The sequence below is a fragment of the Hemibagrus wyckioides genome, linkage group LG05, assembly GCF_019097595.1.
Source record: "Hemibagrus wyckioides isolate EC202008001 linkage group LG05, SWU_Hwy_1.0, whole genome shotgun sequence".
NCBI lineage: Eukaryota > Metazoa > Chordata > Actinopteri > Siluriformes > Bagridae > Hemibagrus > Hemibagrus wyckioides.
In genome coordinates, this window is record NC_080714.1 from 11205768 (window position 1) to 11232830 (window position 27063).

A 27063-nucleotide genomic window follows, 5' to 3' on the forward strand; every position below is an offset into this window, starting at 1 on the left:
ACATCCTTCATGGAAACAGTATTCCCTGATGGCTGTGGCCTCTTTCAGCAGGATAATGCGCCATGCTACAAAGCAAAAATGGTTCAGGAATAGTTTGATGAGCACAACAAGTTTGAGGTGTTGACTTGGCCAATCTGTGGGATGTGCTGGACAAACAAGTCTGATCCATGGAGGCCCCACCTTGCAACTTACACGACTTAAAGGATCTGTTGCTAACATCTTGGTGCCAGATACCACAGCACACCTTCAGGGATCTAGTAGAGTCCATGCCTCAACAGGTCAGGGCTGTTTTGACCAACACAATATTAGGCAGGTGGTAATAATGTTATGGCTGATCGGTGTATATATGTGTGTGTTTTTAATAACTTGTTTGAAAATCATCCATGTATTTACAACTGATATGATTAAGAAATAAACCTAATCTTCTTTCATTGTCAAGTATTTATACAAATGAAATGTGCCATAGACACAATTGCAGTCACAAAAACTTAAACTATCCTCCACATAGGGAACCTACGCAACAGTGTACAAGGGCCGCAGTAAACTGACTGATAATCTGGTGGCTCTGAAGGAGATTCGACTGGAGCATGAAGAAGGTGCACCATGCACAGCTATTCGTGAAGGTAATATAGCAGCATGTTTACAGCATTCACCCTCACACAAACCTTTGATACTAATTAATGAATAAAGGAATTTATACAAATCTATGAAAAATAAATGCATTTTTTTTATATGTTTTGCTTTGTTTTACAATAAGTATCCCTCCTGAAGGATTTAAAACATGCAAACATCGTCACTCTTCATGACATCATCCACACAGACAAGTGCCTAACGCTGGTTTTTGAGTACCTGGTGGGTAGATGCAATTAGATAAACATCTGTGTATCTTTCATTGGTGTTTGTCAGTTAGTGTGAGTGCTTTTCTAACATGCCTATTTTTTCCTGGTAAATATTTAGGAGAGGGATCTAAAGCAGTACATGGATGACTGTGGGAGCATCATGTGCGTTCATAATGTCAAAGTAAGTCGGTGCATACAATGGTGAAAGTTGAAAGTTTGTTTAGAATTTCTATATATCTGCAAAATAAACAGTTCCTAAAAGTGGACAAAGAGAACCCTATTAAACAAATGAGACAGACAAATATTATATATGTTCATTTAATTACTGATGAAAATTGTCATATTATAAGTCGTTCTGCCACCATAATGACAACACTGAACAACAATGGTGTCCAAGGCAGAATTGCAAGGAGAAAGCCACTGCTCCCCATCTGCAGTTTGCTGAAGATTACATGGACAAGCCAGAAGGCTCTTGGAAAAACATGTTTTGTGTATGGATGAGACCATTTTCATTTAAGTGAGAAGTGTGTGGAGAACATTGCAATTCAGCACAAGAACCTTATCCCATCTGTGAAACATGGTGATGGTAGTATTGTGGTTTAGCCTGTTTTGCTGCATCTGGTACAGCTTGCCTGAAGCAACCAGCTGATGTGATGAAACCCACTAGGAAAAGGCATAAATTTCTCTAAGCTGATGTGCAGGATTGATCAACAGTTACCAGAAATCATTAGTTGCTGTTATTGCTGCACAAGGAGCTCACACCAGATACTGAAAGCAAAGGTTTTGTTATAATATTAGCTCATTTTCCTCAATAAATAAACAAATATAACAAATAAACCAAGTATAATATTTTTTTCTCATTTGTTTAACTGGGTTCTCTTTGTCTTCTTTAAGGCAGATGTATAGAAAATTCTAAAGAGTTCACAAAGTGTCAAGCACCACTGTACTTTTAAATAATGTCAAGTAATTTGTAGTGCAAAAGTTTCTCTCTGTTAAATAGTGACATAACATTCATTTCATTGGTCAAAAGTTAATGAACAATATGCTGGAACCTTTCTTAGCTCTGACCAAAATTAAAAGCAATTATAAAGAAATTTTAGATTTCTTCTAGATTTTAGATTTAACAAGTTACTTTGTGTGTATTCTTCTGTGTAACCCACCCATATATCTGCTCTTCAGATCTTCCTCTTTCAGCTGTTGCGAGGACTAGCATATTGCCATCGCCGCAAGGTTCTACACAGGGACTTGAAACCTCAGAATCTGCTTATTAATGACAGGGGAGAGCTCAAACTTGCTGATTTCGGTTAGTAAACTCTGTTCTGACAATGCCAGAATACACAAATAAATACACATCCAAATACTCTCACCAACCACTTTATTAGTAACACCTGCATTTTCATGCAGTTATCTAATCCAGCCAATCATGTGGCAGCAGCATAGTCAGGGCCCACTCTAGGCAGGGGTGCTGAGCCCACCCAAACGTCTGTCTTACCCACCCAATCAAAATTTGTTAAAGACAGCGGTATACAAATAGGTTTTTATTTTTTTTTGTACGATTTGTGATTTGATAAAAGCAGTCTGAGGTGGGCTCTGTGAGCCCCGACCAATCGCAACGCAAAACCAAACAGTTTCCCATTTTTGATTGGCTGTAAGTAACGGCACGGTCTACACCTGTGAGGCGAGGCGGCTTGCCGGCCTGTCAAGGATTACGGAGAAGCTGACACAGACAGTCACGCAATTCATAAAGTGTGGAAATATTTGCTTCCAAATGCAATGCAGATTGCTAGCTAGCTCTGGAAAAAAAAATAAGAGACCACTGCAAAATAATCAGTTTGTTTTTTTCTTACAGGTTCATGTATTGGTGAGATGAACAGTTTTGTTTCATTTTTTGTGAACTGCTGACAATATTTCTCCTAAATTCAAAATATAACTATTGTTACTTAGAGTGTATATTTAAAGGAAATGACGACACATCAAAATAACCCAAGATCATGCAGTATTTGCAGAGCTTTAATAACTCAAATAAAACAAAATGCAAATAATTTGTAAACAAATTGTGTTAATGCTTTGGCTAAATAACATTAAGAAATCAGTATTTGGTGGAATAACCCCGATTTGCATTCGTTTTGGCTCCATGCTCCCCACCAGTTTTTCACATTTCTGTTGGGGAACTTTATACCACTCTTTTTGCAAAAAAGCATACAGCTCATATATATATATATATATATATATATATATATATATATAAATATATATATATATATATATATATATATATATATATATATATATATATATATATATATATATATATATAAAATACACACAGTATCTCACAAAAGTGAGTACACCCCTCACCCTGTATAACAGTGTAAATTTTCCACTTAGGGGTATACTCACTTTTGTTGCCAATGGTTTAGACATTAATGGCTGTGCGTTGAGTTATTTTGATTGGACAGCAAATTTACACTGTTATATAGGCTGTACACTCACTACTTTACATTGTAGCAGAGTGTCATTTCTTCAGGGTTGTCACATGAAAAGATATAATAAAATATTTGCAAAAATGTGAGGGGTGTATTCACTTTTGTGAGATACTGTGTGTATACACTACCAGTCAAAAGTTTGGACACACCTTCTAATTCCATGGTCTTTCCTGATGTTTATTTCTTTCTACATTGTAAAACAATGCTGAAGGCGGCCGAAATACACAATAATCTCCTTTGAACAGTTGATATTGAGAGATGTCTGCTACTGATGCTCTGTAAAGCCTTCATAATGGCTCTAATCTGAGGTGCTGTTAATTGGTGATTTCTGAGGCTGGTAACCCTAAATGAACTAGGGTTCATTTATGAACTAGGGTTATTTATTTTAATGCATCAACTGGTTCCATGGATTTTTAAAAATGTTTACTCAATTTCTCTCTTCAAAATATTACTTGAATATTTCATTTTTAGTTGACCCAAACTTCACTCCAACTTTAAAAATATTATAATATTGCCTGGATTTGTGCTTATTAGGCCAGTCATTAGCCATTCTGAACACTGAAAATAACCCTTCGTTTAACATTTTAAAAACATATTTGTGCTAATATTGACTTAATCTCTTCTTAACCAAGCCCAAGCAAGAATAATAGTACAACAATATTTTTGCTATTCCATCATTTAATTAGTTGAATTTTACAGAGTCTCTATCTCCTCAACCACACCCCCAAAAATTGCCCACCTGGGATATCTGTCAGCCCACCCTTCTATGGTTGGCAAGAACCGGGCCTGACCATAGTGCATAAAATCATGCAGATGCAGGTCAAGCACTTTAGTTGAAGTAAACATCAAACATCAGAATGGGGAAAAAATTGTGAACTCTGTGACTTTATTGTTGTTAGTACCAGATGGGCTGGTTTGAGTATTTCAGAAACTGCTGATCTTCTGGGATTTTAACACACAGCTGTCTCTAGCGTTTACACAGAATGATATTGATACAGTTTGTTGATGAGAGAGATCAGTGGAGATTGACCAGTCTGGATTTATATGCCTGGGTTTTTTGCATTGCACTGCTGACACATGATTAGCTGATTAGATAACCAAATAAATCTGTGAAGGAACATGGTAGTGCTAAATCTGTATTCGTTTTTATAATGGGACTAAATTTGTCTTGATTTTCTGATGTCCTTTTCCTTGTCTCTAGAATGTGTTCAAAACACAAAAACCTGTGAAAAATATTATTTCCAATCCTTTTTTATTTCTAATACATTTTATTGCAATCTAGTATTATTCATTTCCAATAAATGCTAAATAGCTAAATCAAGATTTTTTTTTTTGCAGGTTTGGCTCGAGCCAAGTCTGTCCCTACTAAGACATATTCTAATGAGGTGGTCACACTCTGGTACAGACCCCCGGATGTGTTACTAGGATCAACTGAGTACTCCACTCCTATTGACATGTGGTGAGTTATTTTCACACATGCACATATTACATCCTGCTAAAAGTGGAAGAGGACTCATATTCCATTGTTTATTATTGTGTCCATACAGCTTGTGTGTAAAAAATAATTTTGTTTTTAAATCCTTTAATCAGCAAGTAGGTAGGGTTGAGAGATCTGAAAGATAGATAGACAGATAAATAAAATAAAATAAATACATATTGTACCATGATGCCACAATACCACAATATTGTGGTTGTGGCAAGATCCCCCCCACCCCAAATTTCCACATTCATAAATATAGCTCTACAACAAAGAATAATCTCCAGGTGCTAAGGTGCTGTTATGCTATGTTCACATATACAGTGATTTTATCATTGCCAGTCGATATTTGCCAGTCGCTGTACTAGGTTTACAAGTCGTTGACTCATGCTCCTACTACTAGTTGCCACAGTAACATTAATAATGTTTATTATCACATGCGCTCTCCTGTCTCCAGTCCCATTGGTAGCCGTTGCATCAAGTTGCATAAAGTGAAACTTTTCTCAGCTTTGTGAACAGCAACTTCACATTACTGGTCACCAGTGGTGGACCGTCAGGGCCAGCAAGGCCTTCTCTGCTGGCCTAATCAGCAGTGATCTGAATTACTGACTTGCATGTTAATATATTTAATATATTTTTCCATGAATGTGTATTAAATTATTCCCAATAGTCTATTCCCTACATTTCATAGCTTTCCTCTTGGTTGCGCTGCTTCCAATAGTCTATATTTATGATGAGTATTTATCCAGTCACATTTCAGCTAGTGGCTGACATCATGTGTTGCCTGGCTTTAAGGCCTTCAGAATCAATAGTGCAGACGCCCAGAGCTTAAAATAAGTGGCAATGAAACTGTTCCATTAAAGAATCAGATTTTGAGTTGGCGTCAATGGGGCATCTAGCAGGCATACGTTTACGTCAGCAATTTCACGTCTTTTGATTGGATAATTGGTGTAGTCAGAGGCAGCGAACCACACAAATTAAATAAAATATATATATTTTAACGCACAATGGCTGACAGAGGAGAAGAAATTGATTTGGTCGCGGACATCCTTACAAATGCATTTTCAAGGCGGACTTTTCAAGAAAATTCTTTTGATTCTTCAAAATAGTTGGTAAGCTTTTTCAAGAACCATTTATGCTTTTGGGATTTCTTTTGCACAAAACAAACAGTTTGCCTTCATTCCAGATCCCCAGGGTGGACTGTGGGTTTTTTGTTTGTTTGTTTTTTTTGCTGCAGTGAAAGGAGACTTGTGAGACTGAATTGTGTTAATGTGTTTTTTTGCTATATGTAATGTAATTTTATTCATGTTCGCTATAAGAGCCTGTGACACAACACACTGTTATACAGTGTTTCTATATTCGCTGCATCTCATTTCGGATGCTGCGTCCTCCGGAGATTGCAGTTTGCTGCATACGGCATCAAGAATGTCTTTTTTGAGAAAAGTAACCATAATAAAATTGACTATTCCTTGTGAGGTGTAAAATACTATAGACTAATTTCTTTTTTACTTTGCTATTTAACGGTTGATTAGTATCTATTGCCGTGGCATCATAATGATGGTATAGAGGTGGATTAATTCAGGAAGGACACTAGTGAAGCCCTAGGTGTGAAATGCATGGCCCACCACTGCTGTTCACCAACGATCGTTCGTTCTCAGAAGTTACCAGCTCTCATTAAACAGAAATGGTTCTCCGTTTGCTTTGTTGCATAAAATAACTTGGGATGATGGAGCGTTTCAGCATCCCTGTCTAAATGCGTTTAGTATCTTGCCATATACTCCTACCATAAACTTATGAACTACACTATATTGCCAAAAGTATTCACTCACCTATCCAAATAATCAGAATCAGGTGTTCCAATCACTTCCATGGCCATAGGTGTATAAAATCAAGCACCTAGGCATGCAGACTGTTTTTACAAACATTTGTGAAAGAATGGGTCGCTCTCAGGAGCTCAGTGAATTCCAGCGTGGAACTGTGATAGGATGCCACCTGTGCAACAAATCCAGTCGTGAAATTTCCTCGCTCCTAAATATTCCACAGTCAACTGTCAGCTGTATTATAAGAATGTGGAAGTGTTTGGGAACGACAGCAACTCAGCCACGAGGTGGTAGGCCACGTAAACTGACGGAGCGGGGTCAGCGGATGCTGAGGCGCATAGTGCGAAGAGGTCGCCAACTTTCTGCAGAGGCAATCGCTACAGACCTCCAAACTTCATGTGGCCTTCAGATTAGCTCAAGAACAGTGCGCAGAGAGCTTCATGGAATGGGTTTCCATGGCTGAGCAGCTGCATCCAAGCCATACATCACCAAGTGCAATGCAAAGCGTCGGATGCAGTGGTGTAAAGCACGCCTCCACTGGACTCTAGAGCAGTGGAGACGCGTTCTCTGGAGTGACGAATCGCGCTTCTCCATCTGGCAATCTGATGGACGAGTCTGGGTTTGGCGGTTGCCAGGAGAACGGTACTTGTCTGACTGCATTGTGCCAAGTGTAAAGTTTGGTGGAGGGGGGATTATGGTGTGGGGTTGTTTTTCAGGAGCTGGGCTTGGCCCCTTAGTTCCAGTGAAAGGAACTCTGAATGCTTCAGCATACCAAGACATTTTGGACAATTCCATGCTCCCAACTTTGTGGGAACAGTTTGGAGCTGGCCCCTTCCTCTTCCAACATGACTGTGCACCAGTGCACAAAGCAAGGTCCATAAAGACATGGATGACAGAGTCTGGTGTGGATGAACTTGACTGGCCTGCACAGAGTCCTGACCTCAACCCGACAGAACACCTTTGGGATGAATTAGAGCGGAGACTGAGAGCCAGGCCTTCTCGTCCAACATCAGTGTGTGACCTCACAAATGCGCTTCTGGAAGAATGGTCAAAAATTCCCATAAACACACTCCTAAACCTTGTGGACAGCCTTCCCAGAAGAGTTGAAGCTGTTATAGCTGCAAAGGGTGGACCGACATCATATTGAACCCTATGGATTAGGAATGGGATGTCACTTAAGTTCATATGCGAGTCAAGGCAGGTGAGCGAATACTTTTGGCAATATAGTGTATATGTACTTATAAAACTTATGAAACATAAACTTATGAACATATATGAACACAAAACCTCTCACTAAGAACGTCATTAGGAACACCATTCAATGATGTGGTAGTGATCTCAAAACTGCCTCAATTCTTCATGACATGGATTCCACTAGAAGTTGGAAATATTTCTTGAGATTCTGGTCCATGTTTACATGATTGCATCAGACAGTTCCTGCAGATCTTTCAGGTACACTTTCATACTTTGAATCTCCCATTCTACTGCATCCCAAAGGTGTAAAGGTGGATTAATATCTGGTGCCTGGGAAGACCATTGAATAACGTTTAACTGTGTCATGTCAAAAGTGTCATGTTTATGTAACCAGTTTGAGATGATTTTTGCTGGGTTTTTGCTGTCTTCCAAAGGCTATGTAGCCATTAGAAGATTGGTAAATTATGACAATGAATGGAGGCACATGATCAGCAGCATAACTCAAATATGTTATGTTATATGATTTATGTTATGTTAAACATTCCCCAAAACCTTTACACCACCTCCACTAGTGTGGACTGTTGACACAATGCAGGTTGAGTCTTTTGATTTATGATGTTGATGCCAATTTCTGAGCCTCATCATAAATTACTCTTCAGACCAGGCTAATTTTTTCCCGTCTTGCCTGAGTGTGTGCCCATTACAGACAGCTTTTTTGCTCTTAGCTGAGAAAAGTGGAACCCAACATGGGCTTATGCTATTGTAGCCCATCTACCACAAAGTTCAGCAATTACAGAAATATTCAAACCAGGCCATCCGGAACCAACAGTCATGCCACAGACAAAATCATGGACAGGATTTTGTATTTTTTCTTTATTCTGATGGTCAACTTGAACAATACTCAAAGCTGCTTCGCGTATCAGCATGATGTTACGCATTGCTACATGATTGGCTGATTAGATATTTTCATGAATGAGTAGGTGTTCCTAATACTTTAGTATTCAGTGAGTGTATACATAGATATACAAGATCATGCACTACATTAAATGCTGTCTCTTTCTGTCACTCACAATTTTTTTAATTGTTGTGTATAGGGGGGTTGGCTGTATATTCTATGAGATGATTACAGGACGGCCTCTGTTCCCCGGGTCTACAGTAGAAGATGAACTTCATCTTATATTTCGCATCCTTGGTAATAAGTCCATGCATCTGTGTGTCTGTTTTAATTAATTTATGTTCACTATATTGGGCACTGGATTTTACTGAGTATCTTTTACTTAATAATGTGTGTGTGTGTGGCTTTTTATTTATTTCACCATGTGTCTACAGGCACTCCTACAGAGGAGTCTTGGCCAGGGGTCAGTACCAGTGAAGAGTTCAGGAACTATAACTTCCCTCGATATCGCCCTGAACCTCTTGTCAATCATGCACCCAGGTGTGTCTTCAAAAATTCACAAATCACATACATGCATGAAGTCACATACCTAACTATTTATGTATATTTTCATGTGTGTGCATGTATACATGCATGTAATGTTGCAATTTATGACCTTTGTGTTTTTGTTCACAGGATAGACAGTGATGGCGATGACTTAATTATGCAGTTGTTAAAGGTCAGAAAGTCCAAACGTTGTTGTTGTTGTTGTTATTGTTATTATTATTATTGTTATTATTATTATTGTTATTATTATTATTATTATTATTATTATTATTATTATTATTATTATTATTATTTTATTATTATTATTATTAATAATAATAATAATAATAATAATAATAATAATAATGATGATGATGCATGGTGATGCATGGTGCTATGTGGCGGAAGCAATTAAATAGAGAAATTTGGTTGTAAGGGTGTGTGTGTGTGATTATGTAGTTTGAGGCAAGGCAGCGTATCTCAGCAGAAGAAGCTCTAAGGCATCCCTATTTCAAGTGTTTGGGGGAGCAAGTACAGCATCTGCCTGACAGTAAGTTTAAACTAAAATATTTAAATGAATACGAATTCTTTGTTTTGTCATTCATTTAAAACATTATTTTTATTTTAGGAGCTTAATATACCTATTGAAATAAAATTATTTGTATATTTTAACCTTACAAATTATCAATAGAAAATTGGTACTTATTCAAAATGTTAAATAATTCCATGATCTTCTGATGCAACTGGGTCTGAAACATGAAAGTTATTGTGGTGCAACAACATCCTCCAGATTTGTAATATCATGTCAACTGGTTTCATTTCAAAACTACCACAATGACACCCAGCCCTCCTAGAAATATTGCAGTAGCTACAGTAGTTGCTAGAGGCTTACATTCATCTTTTACAGAGCAAATGTGTATCTAATCACAGCAGTACCCATGATGCCTGGGCTTCAGTTTGAGAATATTTAATTCTGTGTGTTCACTGGCACTGAAATTTTGTTCCACTGATTTTATATAAACCAGGCTTGAATACAGTGGCTGATTTCTGAAAAATTCCAACCCTTAACTAAAGTTAAAATATCAGACTTAGTGTATAGGATATGAATAATTGGTAATTGAATTATATGCTCACCATGGTCTGTTTTCAAAAGAATATATATATATATATTCATTTTCAAAGCCATAACATTCTTCGTGTTTTTTAATTCTGAATGGAGGTATTATTTTCTTAGGGGATTTGCACACTGCACGTCTACTTTCTTCACACAAGTTTCCTTTCATCTAGATATTTGCATCACTTGGCTCTCTTGTTCCAAAGCATAGATAATGTTATTAATGGTCGTTTAGTCTCCTGTCACTGGTTGCATCCCAAACTGTAAACCAACACACTAGAAAGTGTGAATGAGTAGTAGAGAAGACGCAAACTGTAACTAAAATAAACGATACAGTGGATATTATCACTGGTATAATATCCCATGAGCTATAATCAGTAACAGAGTGTGCTGTTTAGCAGACATGGGTCTAAATAAAGCATTTTTCAAAACCCATGTCATAAAATTATGAATAAAGTGCAGATATGTGCAATTATGTTTTTTTAACAGAATAATTAATTTTTTGAGAATGGTCCAAAGCACCAACAAAGCTGGCATTTATTCTAATGGAGCTTAAAGCTAATAACACTGCATTATACACAAACCCATGCAAGAGTTTAGCAGGTGAAACATAGACCTTTTCAGACATTTTTATATGATTTTTGAAAGTTTTTTTGACCAGAACAGTTTGATGTTGACTTTGAAATTTCTCTCTAGCGGCCTCTATATTCTCGGTGAAGGAGATCCAGCTTCAGAAGGACCCTGGAAAACGTACAATAACATACTCTGAGTCAGGTGAGTTGGGTCGGGAGCTTACAAAGATAAGCCCAGCCTTTGCTGTACAACTTCACACAGACTGCACGTACCTGTGTGTGTGTGTATCCTGCCAGTTTACTTGAGAACAATGCTTGTATTTGCAAAAAACTATACAGTTAAAACAATACAAATTTAAATACTACAGCCCTATTTTCAAATTGTGATTTATGCCAACAATGACTTCCTCTATGCCAGCTGATACATAATGTTATTATTTTTGAGGATGATGGGTACTCTACGTAAGTCTGTATGTAATTCAATGGAATTTGAGCATACAGATCTATTTGACCATGTTGTCTTAAGTGTATCCATGTTTCTGTATCCATAAACGTGTTAAAAATGGATATTTGGTGTAGTGCACAAAAAGTGGACATCATTTTATAACAAAACGTGTACTTGTCTGTGAAAGATTCCATCTCAGTGGGTTCCTGTCTGTTTGTCTGTCTTTTTCTTCCTTTTTATTTATCTATTTTTTTTTATTTTTTTATTCCATTTGGCTTTATCTTTTCCCACTGTCTATTCCCTGTTTTTCTAAAACCACGCCCAACTTGCCCCTTTAAGCAATGCCCCATAAGATGGGTCCCATGCGTTTGGAATATTTGCAGAGAGAAGGAGTAAAGTTGAACCCAGCTCCCTCTTCCCCCTCTACTGGCTGACTCGTTATACCACTCTGGTAACTAAACACTCTCTTTTCTTCCTGTCTGTCACATCCTACTGTTTTGTCTTTGTTCATTGTAAATGACAAAAAACCCTAATTGTCCTGTTTTTTCTGTCCATACTGTGCTAACACTCATTAGTCTGTCCTGTCCATTCTTTTGTAAACACTTACAGGTCAACTAATATATTAAAGTGGAAAGCAATAAAAAAAGATTTAAAAAAAAAAATAAATTAAAAAAAAGTACAATAACCTGGCTGCATAGTTATGGCTGCACCCTTTTAGAATTTGTAATATGGCTGTGTTAAGAATCAACCAATCACATTCAAACTCATGTTAAATACTAATTCTTAATAACATCTGAAATAGCCACAAAAAGCTTACAAAGCACTATGGGATTTCATTGTTGAAAAATATCAGTTAGAAGAGGGTTACAAAAACATACAAGATGCTGAATATACCATGGAACATTGTTAAGACAATAATCAACACATGTAGAACATGTGACAGTGACATTACTAATAACAGGACATCCCATTAAAACTGATTAGAAGACCAGGAGAAAACTGGGCAGGGAAGCTGCCAAGAGGCCAACAGCAACATTAAAACAATTGCAGAAATTTCTTCCAAAGTAGAGAGTACTGGTTGCTCTGTACATGTAACAACAATCTCCTGAATTCTTTATATGTCAGGGTTACATGGGAGGGTGGCCACCTGCCTAAGCCTGGCTGAAGTTTGAAAACAATACATCCAATCTCCCAAAACCATGTGGAATAATGTATTATGGTCTGATGAAACCAATGTTTTGCCCATAGAAACACAGCACATCATTAAAGGAACACCATACCCACATAGAAGCATGGAGATGGCAGCATCATGCTTTAAAGCTGCTTTTCTTGAGCTGGAAGTGGCTTTAATCAGGGTGAAAGGAATAATAAATAGCTCTGGATAGCAGTCTATTTTGGTATAAAACTGTAAAGCTTCTGTTAAACCACTTTAGATGAAGAGGAATTTTACCTTCCAGCATGACAATGACCTAAAGCACACCCACAAATCAACAAGAATTGGCTTCACCCAAAAAAAAGTTTTAGTAATGTCTCTAAGTTTTTTAATCTAAGTTTTGGAATGGCCCAGTCAGAGTCCAGATCTAAATCCAATTGAAAATCTGTGGAGTTAACATGCTTTTGGAGGGAAGAATGGCAAAATATTGATAAGTGAAGATGTGCCAAACTGATCAACTTTTACCCACAAAAGACTGAATGTTGTGATAAAATCTAAAGGTGCTTCAACAGAGTATTAGTTTAGGGGTGTGCACACGTATGCAACCAGTTCATTGTACATTTTTTTTTTTTTAATCTTTTTTCTAACACAATGATTCTTATTGTTTTCTGACAGTATTTATCTTTTTATATCCACTGTTTATGAAAGACTCAAATTACACAATTAAACAATTCCTCCTACACAGCCTGAAGCAGATGGAGATGAACCACAAGATGGCATCAGATTCCATTACTTTCAATCTTACTCTTCAGTTACTAGTATTTTTATGCAAGTTAAATAACATTTTTGCTTAATAATGCATCATTAAGAAATAATTCATTTTAAATATTATATACAAATAATTACAGTTACTAAAATAAAATTACACCAAAGTTATATATTTTTTTCTTTGTAATGGATATTTCCACTGGTTTTCAATGGTTACTAAGACATTCACATTAACTATGTGGATTTGTTGTAGAAATGTTGTAGCTCAAAAAAATAGCACCCAAAAATAAAAGGTTTTATTAATTAAGCTTTGGCGTTCCAAAGCTTAAAGGTATGCTATGTTCCAGAGACGAAAATCTTTAGCAATATTCACAATGGCATGGTATTTTTTTTAAACATTAATAAAGCCAAAGTATTTTTTAATATATGAAGTAAATATAAAATTTTAACTTTATTATATAAAAGATGTACACTACTCACAAAAAGGTAAGGATATTTGGCTTTTGGGTGAAATTTATGGAAAATGTAAAAAGTTCACGCTACAGTGATAATATATCATGAAAGTAGGGCATTTAAGTAGAAGCACGCAATGGTGATTTCCTCATCTCAAACAATTTATTGAAACAAAAGCCAACAACAGTGGTGGGTAACAACAAAAAATGTCAGTGTCTCAATAATTTGTCATGTGCCCTTGACCATCAATTACAGCTTGACAACGACGTCTCATGCTGTTCACGAGTCGACTTATTGTCTCCTGAGGCATGGCATTCCACTCTTCTTGAAGGGCGGCCCTGAGGTCATTGAGGTTCTGGGGTGCAGGGTTACGAGCCTCTACACAGCGACTCAGCTGATCCCATAGGTTTTCTATGGGATTCAGGTCTGGAGAAAGTGCAGGCCACTCCATTTGAGGTACCCCAGCCTCCAGCAGCCGTTCCCTAATGATACGACCTCGATGAGCTGGAACATTGTCGTCCATGAAGATGAAATTAGGCCTGTGTTGTTCACGCAGGGGCACAGTGACTGGATTAATGATGTTATTCAGGTAGTATCGGCTTGTCACTGTACCATTCACAAGATGTAGGGCAGTTCTGTATTGAGTAGACACACCTGCCCAGACTGTAACACCACCACAACAGTGGCTGATGCACAGTGCTCTCCTTGACATCTCCAACATCGTTGGCGGCCATCATTTCTGCTCAACGTGAATCGACTTTCATCAGAGAAGAGCACTGAGGCCCACTGGTCCCTCGTCCACCGTAAATGCTCCCTGGCCCATGCAAGCTGATGTAAAAGGTTTCGAATGGTCTGACGTGACACTTGGGTGCCTCTCACCTCCCTTAAATGTGCCTGGAGTTGAGTTGCATCCATCATCTGGTTCCGCAGGGCACTGTTCACAATGAAGCGGTCATCAACGTGGGATGTGGCCAAAGGACTTCCACTTCTATGCCTTGCTGTGACTCTTCCAGTCTCTCTGTATCTCTGTCGAAACCTGCTTATGACACTCTGTGACACTTTAAGCTCAGTGGCCACTTCCCTCTGAGAACATCCTGTTTGAAGCCTCGCAATGGCGAGGTACTGTTGATCAATTGTTAGGTGTGGATTTGTCTCATGATGTCAAACTGTGAACAGCATGATGAGGAGGACTGTTTAAATACCAATTCTAATTGATCCAGAAAATTTATTGCTCGATTCATGGATCAAACACCAGTTTGTGAATTTTGCCATTAAGCACCTTGTTAGAGAACAGCAAGTTATGCACAAAGTACTGAAACACTGAACAGTTGGACATGTGCATTCAAAAGTGTAGAGAAGGTCAAATTAAGTTCACCTATAAAGGTTATAGTGCATTTTAGGTGCATCCTGAAATTTCACCCGAAAGCCGAATATCCTTAACTTTTTGTGAGTAGTGTATAATAAATCTGTTTCTTGAGGGCTTGCTTTTACGTACAAAATCTAGAAGTCTTTCCTAATTAAACTGCTATGTGAAACCAGGTATAATAAATATATAAAACAGGTTATTTAATTCCCAATTTTTAAAGCAAAACTGTCTTCCTATTTTTCTCCTCCACCTACCTCTCTCTCTCTCTCTCTCTCTCTCTCTCACAGCCCAGGGGAAGTCCCGTCGACAGAGTGTATTGTTCTAGAAACGGGCCCTAACAGATGACATGACACCTATTGCACAGAATACTTTACCCACCACAACACAGGAGGAAAAGTCTGAAAACTTGCACCACATGGAGGAGGGAAAAGTCTTACAAACACTTGATTTGAGGAAGTCTTTACTACACAGTCAAGAAACAGGATTGCACTTCAGTACAAACGAATAGCTTCACTCATAACACACACAACTTGTGAAGGGATGTGAGAATCATCTGCAGCTGCTCATAAGGATGCATACATTTATTCCTATAATCGAATAAATGAAGAGGAGACAAATCGAGAACTCTTGCATCACACAGATGGGATAGTAATATACTTTAATCCAGGTCATGCTGCGTAGCCCTTTTTTGTTTCTATAAAACTTAGCAGTATACCTCATTCCTCTCCATGCATCCAACATTCATTTACCTATGTGGTTGTCCATGTTAATGTGTATATCGGCATGCTGGGAAGATTAGTCAGGAGTCTCTTGTGCTTATAGTTGCATTATGTTTAAATATTGCCTTTTAATATTTTCAGTAAAAAAAAACTCTCCACCCATACATGACATACATACTGCTGTGTTGGTACGAACTGTGATTTCAACTAACCCCAGCACCTTACACTATTTAAGCTCAGGCTGTCTTCTGTAAATTCATAACTAACTAATGACCTTGGAGAACTGGAAGCTGAAAGAAGACGTGGCACTGAATTTCCACAGTGCTTGATCAGCAATGCTGTCTTTATAGTGTGCACTACATGACAATTTTGAACACTTCTGAGCCTGTTTTGGATGCTGTCAAAACAGAAAGGGGTATTATAAGACTGAAGAGTATTATGCTACTTTGATGTGCTCACTAGGTGGAGTACTCATTGCTTATTAACTATTTGATTTTTTCCTCAAACCTCATGCTCTCTGAGCATTCATTGTTTATTATACTGTGCCCTCCATTATTATTCGTACCATTTGTGGAAATGAGCAAAAATGACTATATAAAAGGAATACTGCATGCAATAACACGATGTTTTGAGCTCAAACCTACAGCGATAATTTGTAGTTTGTTTGTTTTGTTTTTTTTTGATGTTTTAAATGTTTTTCTGTTTTTTTTCTAGCATTCAGTGTTTTAAGTAGGGCACATTTTCTATAAAATGCTGCTTTCAGAATGATCAGCATCCATCAAGTTAATAGTTTGTGACTTATAACGGTCTCTTCCTTTAATATCTACTAAAGTTGCAAACACTTGAGAGGGTTTTGGTTCACTCAGTCCAGTTTATCAGTCCACAGGTTTTTTAGTGGAATTGTTTTTCAGTAATCATTCCTGTGTTGATTTAGAAAGTCTGAATGTCCTGGCAAAATCAGCAAGGGATGTGCAGACTGCAAATTCAGAGGATTTTAAACAGATATGGGACAAGATGTGTTGTGTGACATCATCACAACACTCAATCAACCAAAGTCTTTGATTCACATGTGTTAAACATGAGTATAGCTATCAAAGAAAGTAATTACATACGCATATTCACTGGTCGGATTTTAAAAGAATAAGCTTGCTTGCAGTTTTGCCAATTCAGGTAGATTTCTGCAAAAAAGAAAGTTACAAAAATACAAGTTGCAATTTTGAAAAAATGCTTTAGCAAATCAAGCACTTTTGACCTCAACAATCAGAAAAAAAAAAACAGACAACCCCAGTGAAATCCTGGAGGGACTGCGACTGCACCTGCACAAGAGCCCCAAATCAATGATCCGCAACTTTTTTGAGTCACATGCTCAGATAGTGTATAAATGCATGTTGGCATATATGCTGATTGTATGAATGAACAAAACATTTGATTTTGATCTCATCTGACCATGACACACAATGCCACTTGTAGTTCTAATAACATTGGTGAAGTTCAGACAATCATTTTGTGTTTTGGAAAGGGCTTTTTTTGTTGCAAACCTTCCAAAGACCTTGTTATGAAAGCAGTGTTTCGGATTTGACAATCAAAAATGTAATTGTAAAATTGATATTTGACCTTATATTATATATATATATATATATATATATATATATATATATATATATATATATATATATATATATATATATATATATATATATATATATATATATATATATATCCCCAAGTTTTCCATTGGAAAAGGCAACTAAACTACAAAATGTTAGGACTTTTGGCATGTTGATTTTTGAGAGAAAATACTTTTATTTAATGAAATGAAAATTGAAATTGTTTCTAATAAGTAGTCTCTACTATGAGTGGATCCTTCTGTTTTATTTTTTACAATCATTTTTGCTCATTTTCTTATTTATAACTATATATAGGCCAATAATTCCGGTGGGCACTGTAACCCAAATGCATCATTGCTCCAAGATTTTTCTTTTTCATTTTAAATCCATTTCTTTATTTATTCAGGCTAGTGCAATTGAATGCAATTAAAACACTTTTTTCAGGGGTTCCCTGACCAAGGTTTTCACATGTACCAATATCATAGTTGTATATCAGGGATCATGTTTCCTCTAATGGTTCAGGAGACCTGTACACTGCAGGGGGCTGCTGACGGTTCAGATGAGAACTGCCAAGATTGTTGTGAGACAAACATTCTACTGTGAGTTATGTGCACTGGTAAAGCACTGCTCATTTGATTAGCATAGCCACGGACTTAATTGATTGACCATTGTTTTTGTTTTCCCCTATACTTTTTACATTATATTTTTGTCATGCAATACTAAAGAAATTAACATATTACTAGAATGCACAGAATGTTTAGCTGCCTTACATGTTTGGCCAAAAATAATGGATAATTTGGACTTGTAAGTCAAATAAGTAATAATGTGGAATACTCTGACCAATAATGTATCACTGTTGTGTTTAATTTTTCCTGCTCTGTTGATACCTTTTAAGTAAAATTAGACTATGACAGCAATACAGTTGCATCGCTTAATAAATAGATCAAACAAAGAACTGTTAATGATGTAGTAAATATACAGTAATTTTGTTTTGCAAAGGATTTTATGTTGTTCTGCTTTGTTTTTCAAACCACTGGTTTTCTGATTTGGTTTCACTGACAAGCATAGCATTAAATCATCATTTATGCAATACAAAGCAAATCTGGAAAATCCTGATACTGGTACTTACATGCAATACATGCAAATATCAGATAGAGGAAAAAAAAACAATACAAGCTTTGTAAGTCTGTGATAGTGAACTATGTTGCATAATTGCAGTGCACTGCATAAATACAATGTTAAGTGTAAATTAAGTATTTTATAATCAATGTGAAATTTAGGAGCCAATGCAGTGTGTATAAAATAGGAGTGATGTGTTCATATTTTTTCATTTTAGTTAGGCTGCTGCTTTCTGAACTGGAGTTTATTTTGTCCTCAAAGTTGAGGGCAAGCGTAAGGATTTGAGCAAGTTTGATAAGGGCCAAATCCTTGGGTCCTGCCATCCATGTGGATGTTACTTCGATACTTACCACCTACCTAAGCATTGTTGCAGACCATGTACACCCTTTCCTTCCCTGATGGCTGTGACCTCTTTCAGCAGGATAATGCACTGTGCCACAAAGCAAAAATGGTTCAGGAATAGTTTGTTGAGCACATCAATGAGTTTGAGGTGTTGACTTGGACTCCAAATTTCCCAGATCTCAATTCAGTCAAGTGTCTGTGGGATCTGCTGAACAAACAAGTCCGATCCATGAAGGCCCCACTTCGCAACTTGGAGGGTTTTCTGCTAACATCTTGGTGCCAGATACCACTGCACACCTTCAGCGATCTAGTGGAGTCCATACCTCGACGGGTTAGGGCTGTTTTGGCATCAAAAGGCGGACCAACACAATATTAGGCAGGTGGTAATAATGTTATGCCAGATTGGTTGTTGTCATCATCAAACTATTCCTCAACCATTTTTGCTTTGTGGCACGGCGCATTATCCTGCTGAAAGAGGCCACAGCCACCAGGGAATACCGTTTCTATGAAAGGGTGTACATGGTCTGTAACAATGCTTAGATAGGTGGTACGTGTCAAAGTAACATCCACATGGATGGCAGTTCATATCTTAACGGACGTAGCTTCCAGCTCTTCTGCTTCTTAAAGATAATTTATCTTGATGTAATCACAGTGGTGTAGCTCAGAAAAATGAGGAAGAAAATGACAGCAGTTTTCACCACTCTGCTAATTACTTTCAGTATTTTTACTGAAAGTAATCTGGTTGCATTTATTTACAAATCATCCAATTCAATTCATTTGTATAGCACTTTTAACAATGGACATTGTCTCAAAGCAACTTGCCAGAAATATAGAAACACAGAAAAATAAATTATAAAGTTTAAAGTTTCTATTTTTTCTCTAATGAGCAAGCATGAGGTGACGGTGGTGAGGAGAAACTCCCTGAGATGATATGAGGAAGAAACCTTGAGAGGAACCAGGCTCAGAATTGAACCTCATCCTCATTTGGGTGACGCTGAACAGTAAATAATGTAAATGTTGATAATGCTCTTTCTACAACAGCAACCAAAAGCTCTTGAGGAAATAACAGTCAGTGTAGCTTCTGAGTTCATTATTACAAATCATCAGTCCACGTTAGACCTGACCTGAATCAACATTTAATACAAATATATTTTGTATATATATATGAAGTTCTGTGCTTTTTTGAGACAGTGGGAACTGTGCAGTTCTTTCAGAGTGGTAAAAAGTTGAACGTTTATGTTGAAAATCACAGAATTGTCAGTTTGGAGCTGAATTATATCCATTGGTTTGTGGAAAAAAATCAGTGTTTTGCTATGATAATGTCTAGATTTGATTGTTCTTGAAAACATTTAGTCTGAACTTGTTACTTGTTAGTAAAAAAATTGTTACTAGAAAAGACAAAGCATTTTAAAATGTAGAGGAAATATTGGATGAAAAAGAATAAAAGAAGTTGGTGGCACTCTGGAATTCTCTGCATGCTCCATGTGCTTTAGTGGCATCCAAAAAATATCTAGTTATAAGTCTTGGTAAACTAGCCTAAATAAAAAAATTATGACTAGGAAATATTGGAGATGCTTTAATAATAATAACTGGAAGAAGATCTCTTTTTTGAGCTTTGAACACACAGCGAGAGAAGGAGAGGATTGCAGCACGGTTCATTTTTGTCCCATTCCTCTTGGCACGTCTTTGATCATCCTCTACAAGACTCCCTCTGATGGACTTGCATCTTTTGTGTGTATATAAAATAGCTTTGAATTCCATTTGAGCTATCAGTTGTGGTCATATGGTCATTGGTAGAATGTCACCAGATTTGTCGTGTTATGCATAAGGATTCACTGCACAGACAGCATATAACACCAAACGGGCTTTATTACCAAACCACATGCAACTCATTCTCACATGCTAATTCTCAAAACACTTCCGCATTCCCCCTGTAGCTCCCACTACTGCCCACCTGTATAACACTTTCAAAATAAGAGTCTACTGCTTCACTTTAAACTCCACCACATCTCCCTCTTTTAGCTCAAAGACCTATTTCACTTCACTGTGTACTGCATCTGCTATATGTGGTTGAAGTGACAATAAAGCTTCTTTGACTTTGACTTGACTTGAGAATATCCATATAACTCTTCATAACTAAATTAAACACTTTAACAGCCATTAACTGCATTTTTACTTTTTTTTTCCATTCATAAGTCCAGTCTTTTCGGTTTGCATACAAGTCTACTGAACCTAGTTCTGACAGGTTCGGGTGAAACATTTTCTTGCATCTTTTCTGGGGACTTGAGGAACTGGGTTAACTACAGTTGTCTCCTTGGGCTGAGATTGTGTACTAGGTGTCTGTGCAAAAGGTGTAGTCTCTGGCAAAGGAATGAGATGGCGTCTGTTCCTTCTGATAGTGCCTGTTGGGCTGTTCACAAGATACGATCAAGGTGTGGTTTTTGTCGAGACCACTGTGCCTGAGATCCTATCACCTGAAACCCACACTGGTTGTCCTGATGCAAGAGGACTTAAATCCTTCACACAATGTCTTCTGTTGAAGATTGAAGAGTCCCTTAACCTCCTCTCCCTTTCTTTGCTGTTGACAACAGATTGATCAGGAAGATCTGGAGTGAGCAGGGATGGATGCTGCGGTATTGGTGTACAAAGTCTCCGTCCCATGAGGAGTTCGGCAGGACTATAGTCGTTAGATAAGGGAGTAGCTCTATAGGCTAACAGTGCAAGACAAGGGTCTTGAGCTTTCTTTACCATCAACTTCACTGCATATGGCGTTTTTCCTCACCATTGCTTTGAGCAAATCTTGGGCTACTGGTGATATGTTTGAACCTGTAGGCTGCTGTAAAATCCGCAAACTGCTTGCTTGAGAACTGAGGACCGTTATCACTGTAGAACAGTTCTGGAATACCATGCCGATAGATTTCAGATGACATCAGATCACATCTACTGATCTGCGTGGAGTTAGCTTTGCTATCTCTAGGAACCTTAGTAATAGTCCACTACTAGTAGGTATATGCTATTATGAAGTGTGAACAAGTCTGCACCTACTTTCTTTGGTAGTTTGCTGGACATTAGCGGCTCCACCGGATTGGATCATTCTTTGATGCATATTCTACAGTTTTTCACTAGGTCATTTAGCTGACTGCTCAGACCAGGCCACCATACTGACTCCTTAGCTCACTCTCTACACTTTGTCATCCCTTGATGTCCCTCGTGCAATGAATCTAGGACTGTGTTGCGCATTGCTGTGGGAATAACAAGTCTGGAGCCTCTGAGTAACAGTCTGTCATGCACAATGAGTACTGCTCTTTCTGGCCAGTAAGTTTTCACTGGTCCTGAGAGCTGGCTGCGGTCTGGCCAACCTTGCTGACAGAATGACATGACTTCTGCATAAATGCTATCCTCTTTAAGTTGTTCTTTGAGTTTCAAGAGGTAAGTTGAGCTCGCAGGCATGCTGTTCAGAATTGCATCTACATAGATACTAGTGTCTTCCATTAGACTTTTGTCTGACTCTTTCATGTAAGCATTTTGACTAACTGGAGCATGAGAAAGCATATCTGCTGTCAGTAGGTCTTTACCAGGAATGTGGTAGATGGAGTAACTGTATCTCATGAGTCGAAACCACTGAATTCTCGGGGGAAGTTCTGTTAGAGCCTGGTGGCTCTAACAACAACTAACAACAAACTAACAAGTGGCTTATGGTCAGTCTCTAGGAGAAAGTGTCTCCCAATGAGAAAGTCTTTGAATCTCTCACACCCCCATGTCAATCCTAGGGCCTACTTCTCCACTTGCTCATACCTCTGCTTAGTCTCGGTCATAGAGCATGATGCATATGCTACCGGTCTCCAGTGTTCTCCCTCTTTCTGCAAAAGGACTGCATCTAATCCATAGGAAGATGTGTCAGCTGACAATTTCAGCTCTTTGTTGGGGTCATAGAGGGTCAGCACTGGAGGTGAAGTGAGGTCAGTTTTCAGCTGATCAAAAGCTTTTGTTGTGCAATGCCCCAAATCCAGTGATTTCTCTTTGAGAGATCCTGCAGTGGCTTGCCCTTCTCTGCCAAGTCTGGGATAAATTCCCAAGCTGATTAACTATCCCAAGGAAACAGCGAACTTCACCTGCGTTTGATGGCTCTTTCATTTCACACACAGCCTCTGTCTTGTCTGGGTCTGGTTTCACTCCATCCGCAGACATAATATGTCCAAGAAACTTAATTTCTCGCTTTTCTAGTTCACATTTCTCCATGTTCAACATGACTCTTGCTGCCTGGAGCTTGTTCAGGACTGTGTGAAGTCTGTCATCGTGCTGTTGTTGGTCTTTTCCCCAAACAAGAATATCATCCATGTGACATACTACTCCCTGAAGGCCTTCCAGGATCATGGACATCCTCTGGAAATGCTCAGGGGCTGACACAATGCCGACGGGCAATCCGTGGAAGTAGTAGTGTCCAAAAGGGGTTATGAAAGTTGTATATTTTGCTGACTCGGGAGACAGGGGAATCTGCCAGAAACCTCAAGTCAGGTTCGTCAAGTTTGCTGAAGACCTGGGCACCCGCAAGGGAACCAAGAGTCTGTTCAACTGATGGGAGGATGTATTTCTCTCTGCATACCTCTTCGTTGAGGTGTGTGAGGTCTACTACGCACTGAACCATTTTTGCTGGCACTGGAACCATGCCAGAGCACCCATCAGTTGGCTCTTCAATCTTGGAAATGACGCTGAGTCTCTCCATCCTCTCCAGTTCAGCTTTCACTTTTCCCAGTAAAGGGATGGGAACCCGTCTTGGTGTTGCAAGGGAAAAAGGAATTGTGTTCGGCTTTACCTTGATGAAGTATGGCTGCTGAAACATCCCTAAACCCTGACACAGCTTTGCGTAGGACTTTTCCAGTTTTGTTTTATCAATGCTATCTGCTCCAGCCACTAAATTGAGCTTAACACTGGCAGGTCTGGTAAGTAGTGCTGTGTGCAAGTCTTTTATCACATAGACTTTCTCATTAATTTTCAGCTGTCCTATGCATAATCTTTGTGTACATACCTATAACTGACAGTGGTGTACCACCTGTCCCTAACAGTAGTCTGTTTGCTTTATCCATATGGATATCTTTGTCAGCTATAGTGCCATAGGTCTGTGCTGAAATGACTGTAACATCAGCGCCTATGTCTATCTTAAAGTGTCTATCTTAAACCTTATTTTATGTTTTCTGATAGTCAAATCTGCATACCAGGGTTCTGCACCTGCATTAACTGAGCCTAAGAACAAGGGCATGTCACTACAGGAGTTGTTTGTTTCTACTACATGCACAGTCTTTGCTGATCTGCACATTTTACTGTAATGTCCTTTTTTCCTGCATGTGTGGCATGTCACCTCTATAGCTGGACACTGCGATCTGCTGTGGCATGGAGATTTTCCGCATCTAAAGCATGTCTGGCAATCCGATGATGCTTTACACCTAGCTATGTGTTTTGTTTGATGTCTTGTATGTGGCATTCTTTTGCATGTTGTTCTTTATTGTCACTGCATCACTGAGGGACCATCGAGAGCATCCTGAGCAGCTGCATCACTGCCTGGTTTGGGAACTGCACCGTCTCGGATCGCAAGACCCTTCAGCGGATAGTGAGGACAGCTGAAAAGATCGTCGGAGTCTCTCTTCCCTCTATCACAGACATTTACACCGCACGCTGCATCCGCAAAGCTAACAGCATTGTGGACAGTCCCACACACCCCTCACACACACTCTTCACCCTCCTGCCATCTGGAAAGAGGTACCGGAGCATTCGGGCCCTCACAACCAGACTGTGTAACAGTTTCTTTCCTCAAGCCATCAGGCTCCTCAACACCCAGGACTGAACTGTTCAACACTCTCTCACACACACACACACACACACACAGACTCTCTCTCTCTGACCTGTGTGAACACACACACACACACACACCCACACACATAATTTATATTGTTCATTACTTATTGCACTACCTCAACCTGTCATGTGCTGCTATAGTTATATTTATGTTTATTTCTATTTGCACTACCTCAACTGCTGATGTATTTTTGCACAATATTTTTTACATGATTTCATTTTATCTTATTTTTATTTCACTTACATTCCATTACACGTTATTTTCTTTCTTTTTCGGCGCTAAGTGTCCTGTGTTTTTGTGTTGTCTTTCTTGTATTTATTATTTTATTTATTTATTTATTTCCTTTGCACTGTCTTGTCTATGCTCTGTTTGCACCCAGCTGCACACTGTGCACTTTACGTGGCTAAGACAAACTTCTGTCCTAGCTCTGTGTTGTTGTTTTTTGTGTTTGAACTCTGTTGTTGTATGTTTATGTAGCACCAGGTCCAGGAGAAACGTTGTTTCATTTCACTATGTACTGCGTCAGCTATATGTGGTTGAAATGACAATAAAGCTTCTTGAATCTTGAATCAATGTCTTTTTTGATTTCTCCTCAGAGGTCAGTTTGCTGTTATTTTATACTTCCGGACTGTCTTGCCATGTTGACTGCTTTTTGGAGAGTTAAATCTTTATTCAGCTTCATTCTCTCAGACAGACTCGTGTCTCTTAGCCCCACAACTAGACGATCTCTGATTAATTCATCGTGGAGTGTACCATAGCTGCAGTTTTCAGCCAGGGCATACAGAGCAGTAATGAAGGACTCTACAGTCTCATTAGCTTGTTGCACTCTTTGGTTAAACCTTGCCCTCTCATATACAACATTTTTTCATGGCACAAAGTACAACTCAAAAGAGTCCTTTACTGTGTTATACTGTTGTCCTTCTGCTTCCGACAGAGCTTGACCTCGCAGTATGTAGTCTGCTTCATCACCCATGCAGTAGATTAATGTGTTCACTTGGTTAGCTTCAGAGTTTATGTGGAGATTGCTGGCTAAATGGAATCTTTCAAACCTCCGTATCCACCTTTCCCAATCTTGTGGCTTTGTGAAGTCGAACAGTTTGGGCTGAATGGTGAATGTGGCGTTTGGTGGTGCGTTAGCTGTTAGCTGGTGAGGCTGTGTGACTGGCATGCTGGTGCCATCCTTGTCCATCTTTCCGACAAAAACTTCTTTAAAAAAAAAACACTCTCACGGTACAGCTTTCTTGCACTTACGAGTACTGCCACAGCACTTCTGAAACCATGTCGTGTTATGCGTAAGGATTCACTGCACAGACAGTGTATAACACCAAACGGGCTTTATTACCGGACCACATGCAACTCATTCTCACATGCCAACTCTCAAAACACTTCCGCATTCCCCCTGTAGCTCCCGCTACTGCCCACCTGTATAACACTTTCACAATAAGAGTCTACTGCTTCACTTTAAACACCACCACAAGATTCAGCTGTGGTAACAGAGATTCTGGACAAATAAGGAATACAAGTAACATTTACTTGTTAACACTGAATAATATTTGGGATGGGCAATACTACAGATATTTAATAAAGGCTTTTTTTGTGCTTTTTGAGTTATGAAAATTTCTAGCAAGGGAATAAGTTGCATTGAATTGCATTAAAAAGTTATCTGAACAGATATGCTGTTTTTAACCTTACATGGCTGGATACTAGTTTATATGAGTAAATTATGATGTCATGCTGTGTGGACACATTTACATTTATATTTATTTTCTCACCTCATTTAAATCACCACCCACTTCATTAGGAACACTTGTACAACTGTACATTCATGCAGTTTTCTAATTAATCAATTAGATCTAGGTACATGAAGTATCAGCCTGAGGAAAATGTGCAATCTTTGACACTGACTATGGCATGTTGGTACGAGATGGGCTGGTATTTGTAAAACCGCTAATCTCCTGAGATTTTCACACACAATAGTCTCAGTTTGTCTAGTCTAGAGTTTGATTTTGAAATCAGTCAAACCAGATTTGGAATTGATTTGGAAATCAGACTTTGCAGTGAACAACATTCTTTACAGGATTTACGTTCTCTACAGGATAAACACAGGGAGAAAAATGAGTGACTGACATTTGTGTGGGAGGAAACAACTTTTTGATGCCAAGTTGGTTGAAGCTATATCAATAATAATAATAATAATAATAATAATAATAATATAATAATCATCATCATCATCATCATCATCATCATGGAAGAATTATTAATTTTTTTGAGCTTAACATACAGTGAGGAGGATATACATTTGTAGCATTCAATTTGTG

The 27063-nt window shown here is 38.3% G+C and overlaps 1 protein-coding gene across 6 annotated transcripts in view; it reads left to right on the forward strand.

The window, feature by feature from the left end:
• LOC131353039 (cyclin-dependent kinase 17-like) overlaps positions 1-17464 on the forward strand; it is a 32983-nt gene extending 15519 nt beyond the window's left edge. For 3 of the 6 annotated variants that reach the window (XM_058389722.1, XM_058389727.1, XM_058389725.1), the window contains 12 exons: positions 509-623; positions 758-852; positions 958-1020; positions 2019-2142; positions 4664-4784; positions 8911-9008; positions 9146-9251; positions 9387-9429; positions 9696-9786; positions 11047-11124; positions 11707-11818; positions 15395-17464. In XM_058389722.1, coding sequence (XP_058245705.1) covers positions 509-623; positions 758-852; positions 958-1020; positions 2019-2142; positions 4664-4784; positions 8911-9008; positions 9146-9251; positions 9387-9429; positions 9696-9786; positions 11047-11124; positions 11707-11801 — 1029 coding nt within the window. In that variant the 3' untranslated portion in view covers positions 11802-11818; positions 15395-17464. The remainder of the gene's footprint in view (positions 1-508; positions 624-757; positions 853-957; positions 1021-2018; positions 2143-4663; positions 4785-8910; positions 9009-9145; positions 9252-9386; positions 9430-9695; positions 9787-11046; positions 11125-11706; positions 11819-15394) is intronic. The other 3 variants (XM_058389723.1, XM_058389726.1, XM_058389728.1) reach the window with 2 other exon arrangements.
• Positions 17465-27063: the final 9599 nt, after the last annotated feature.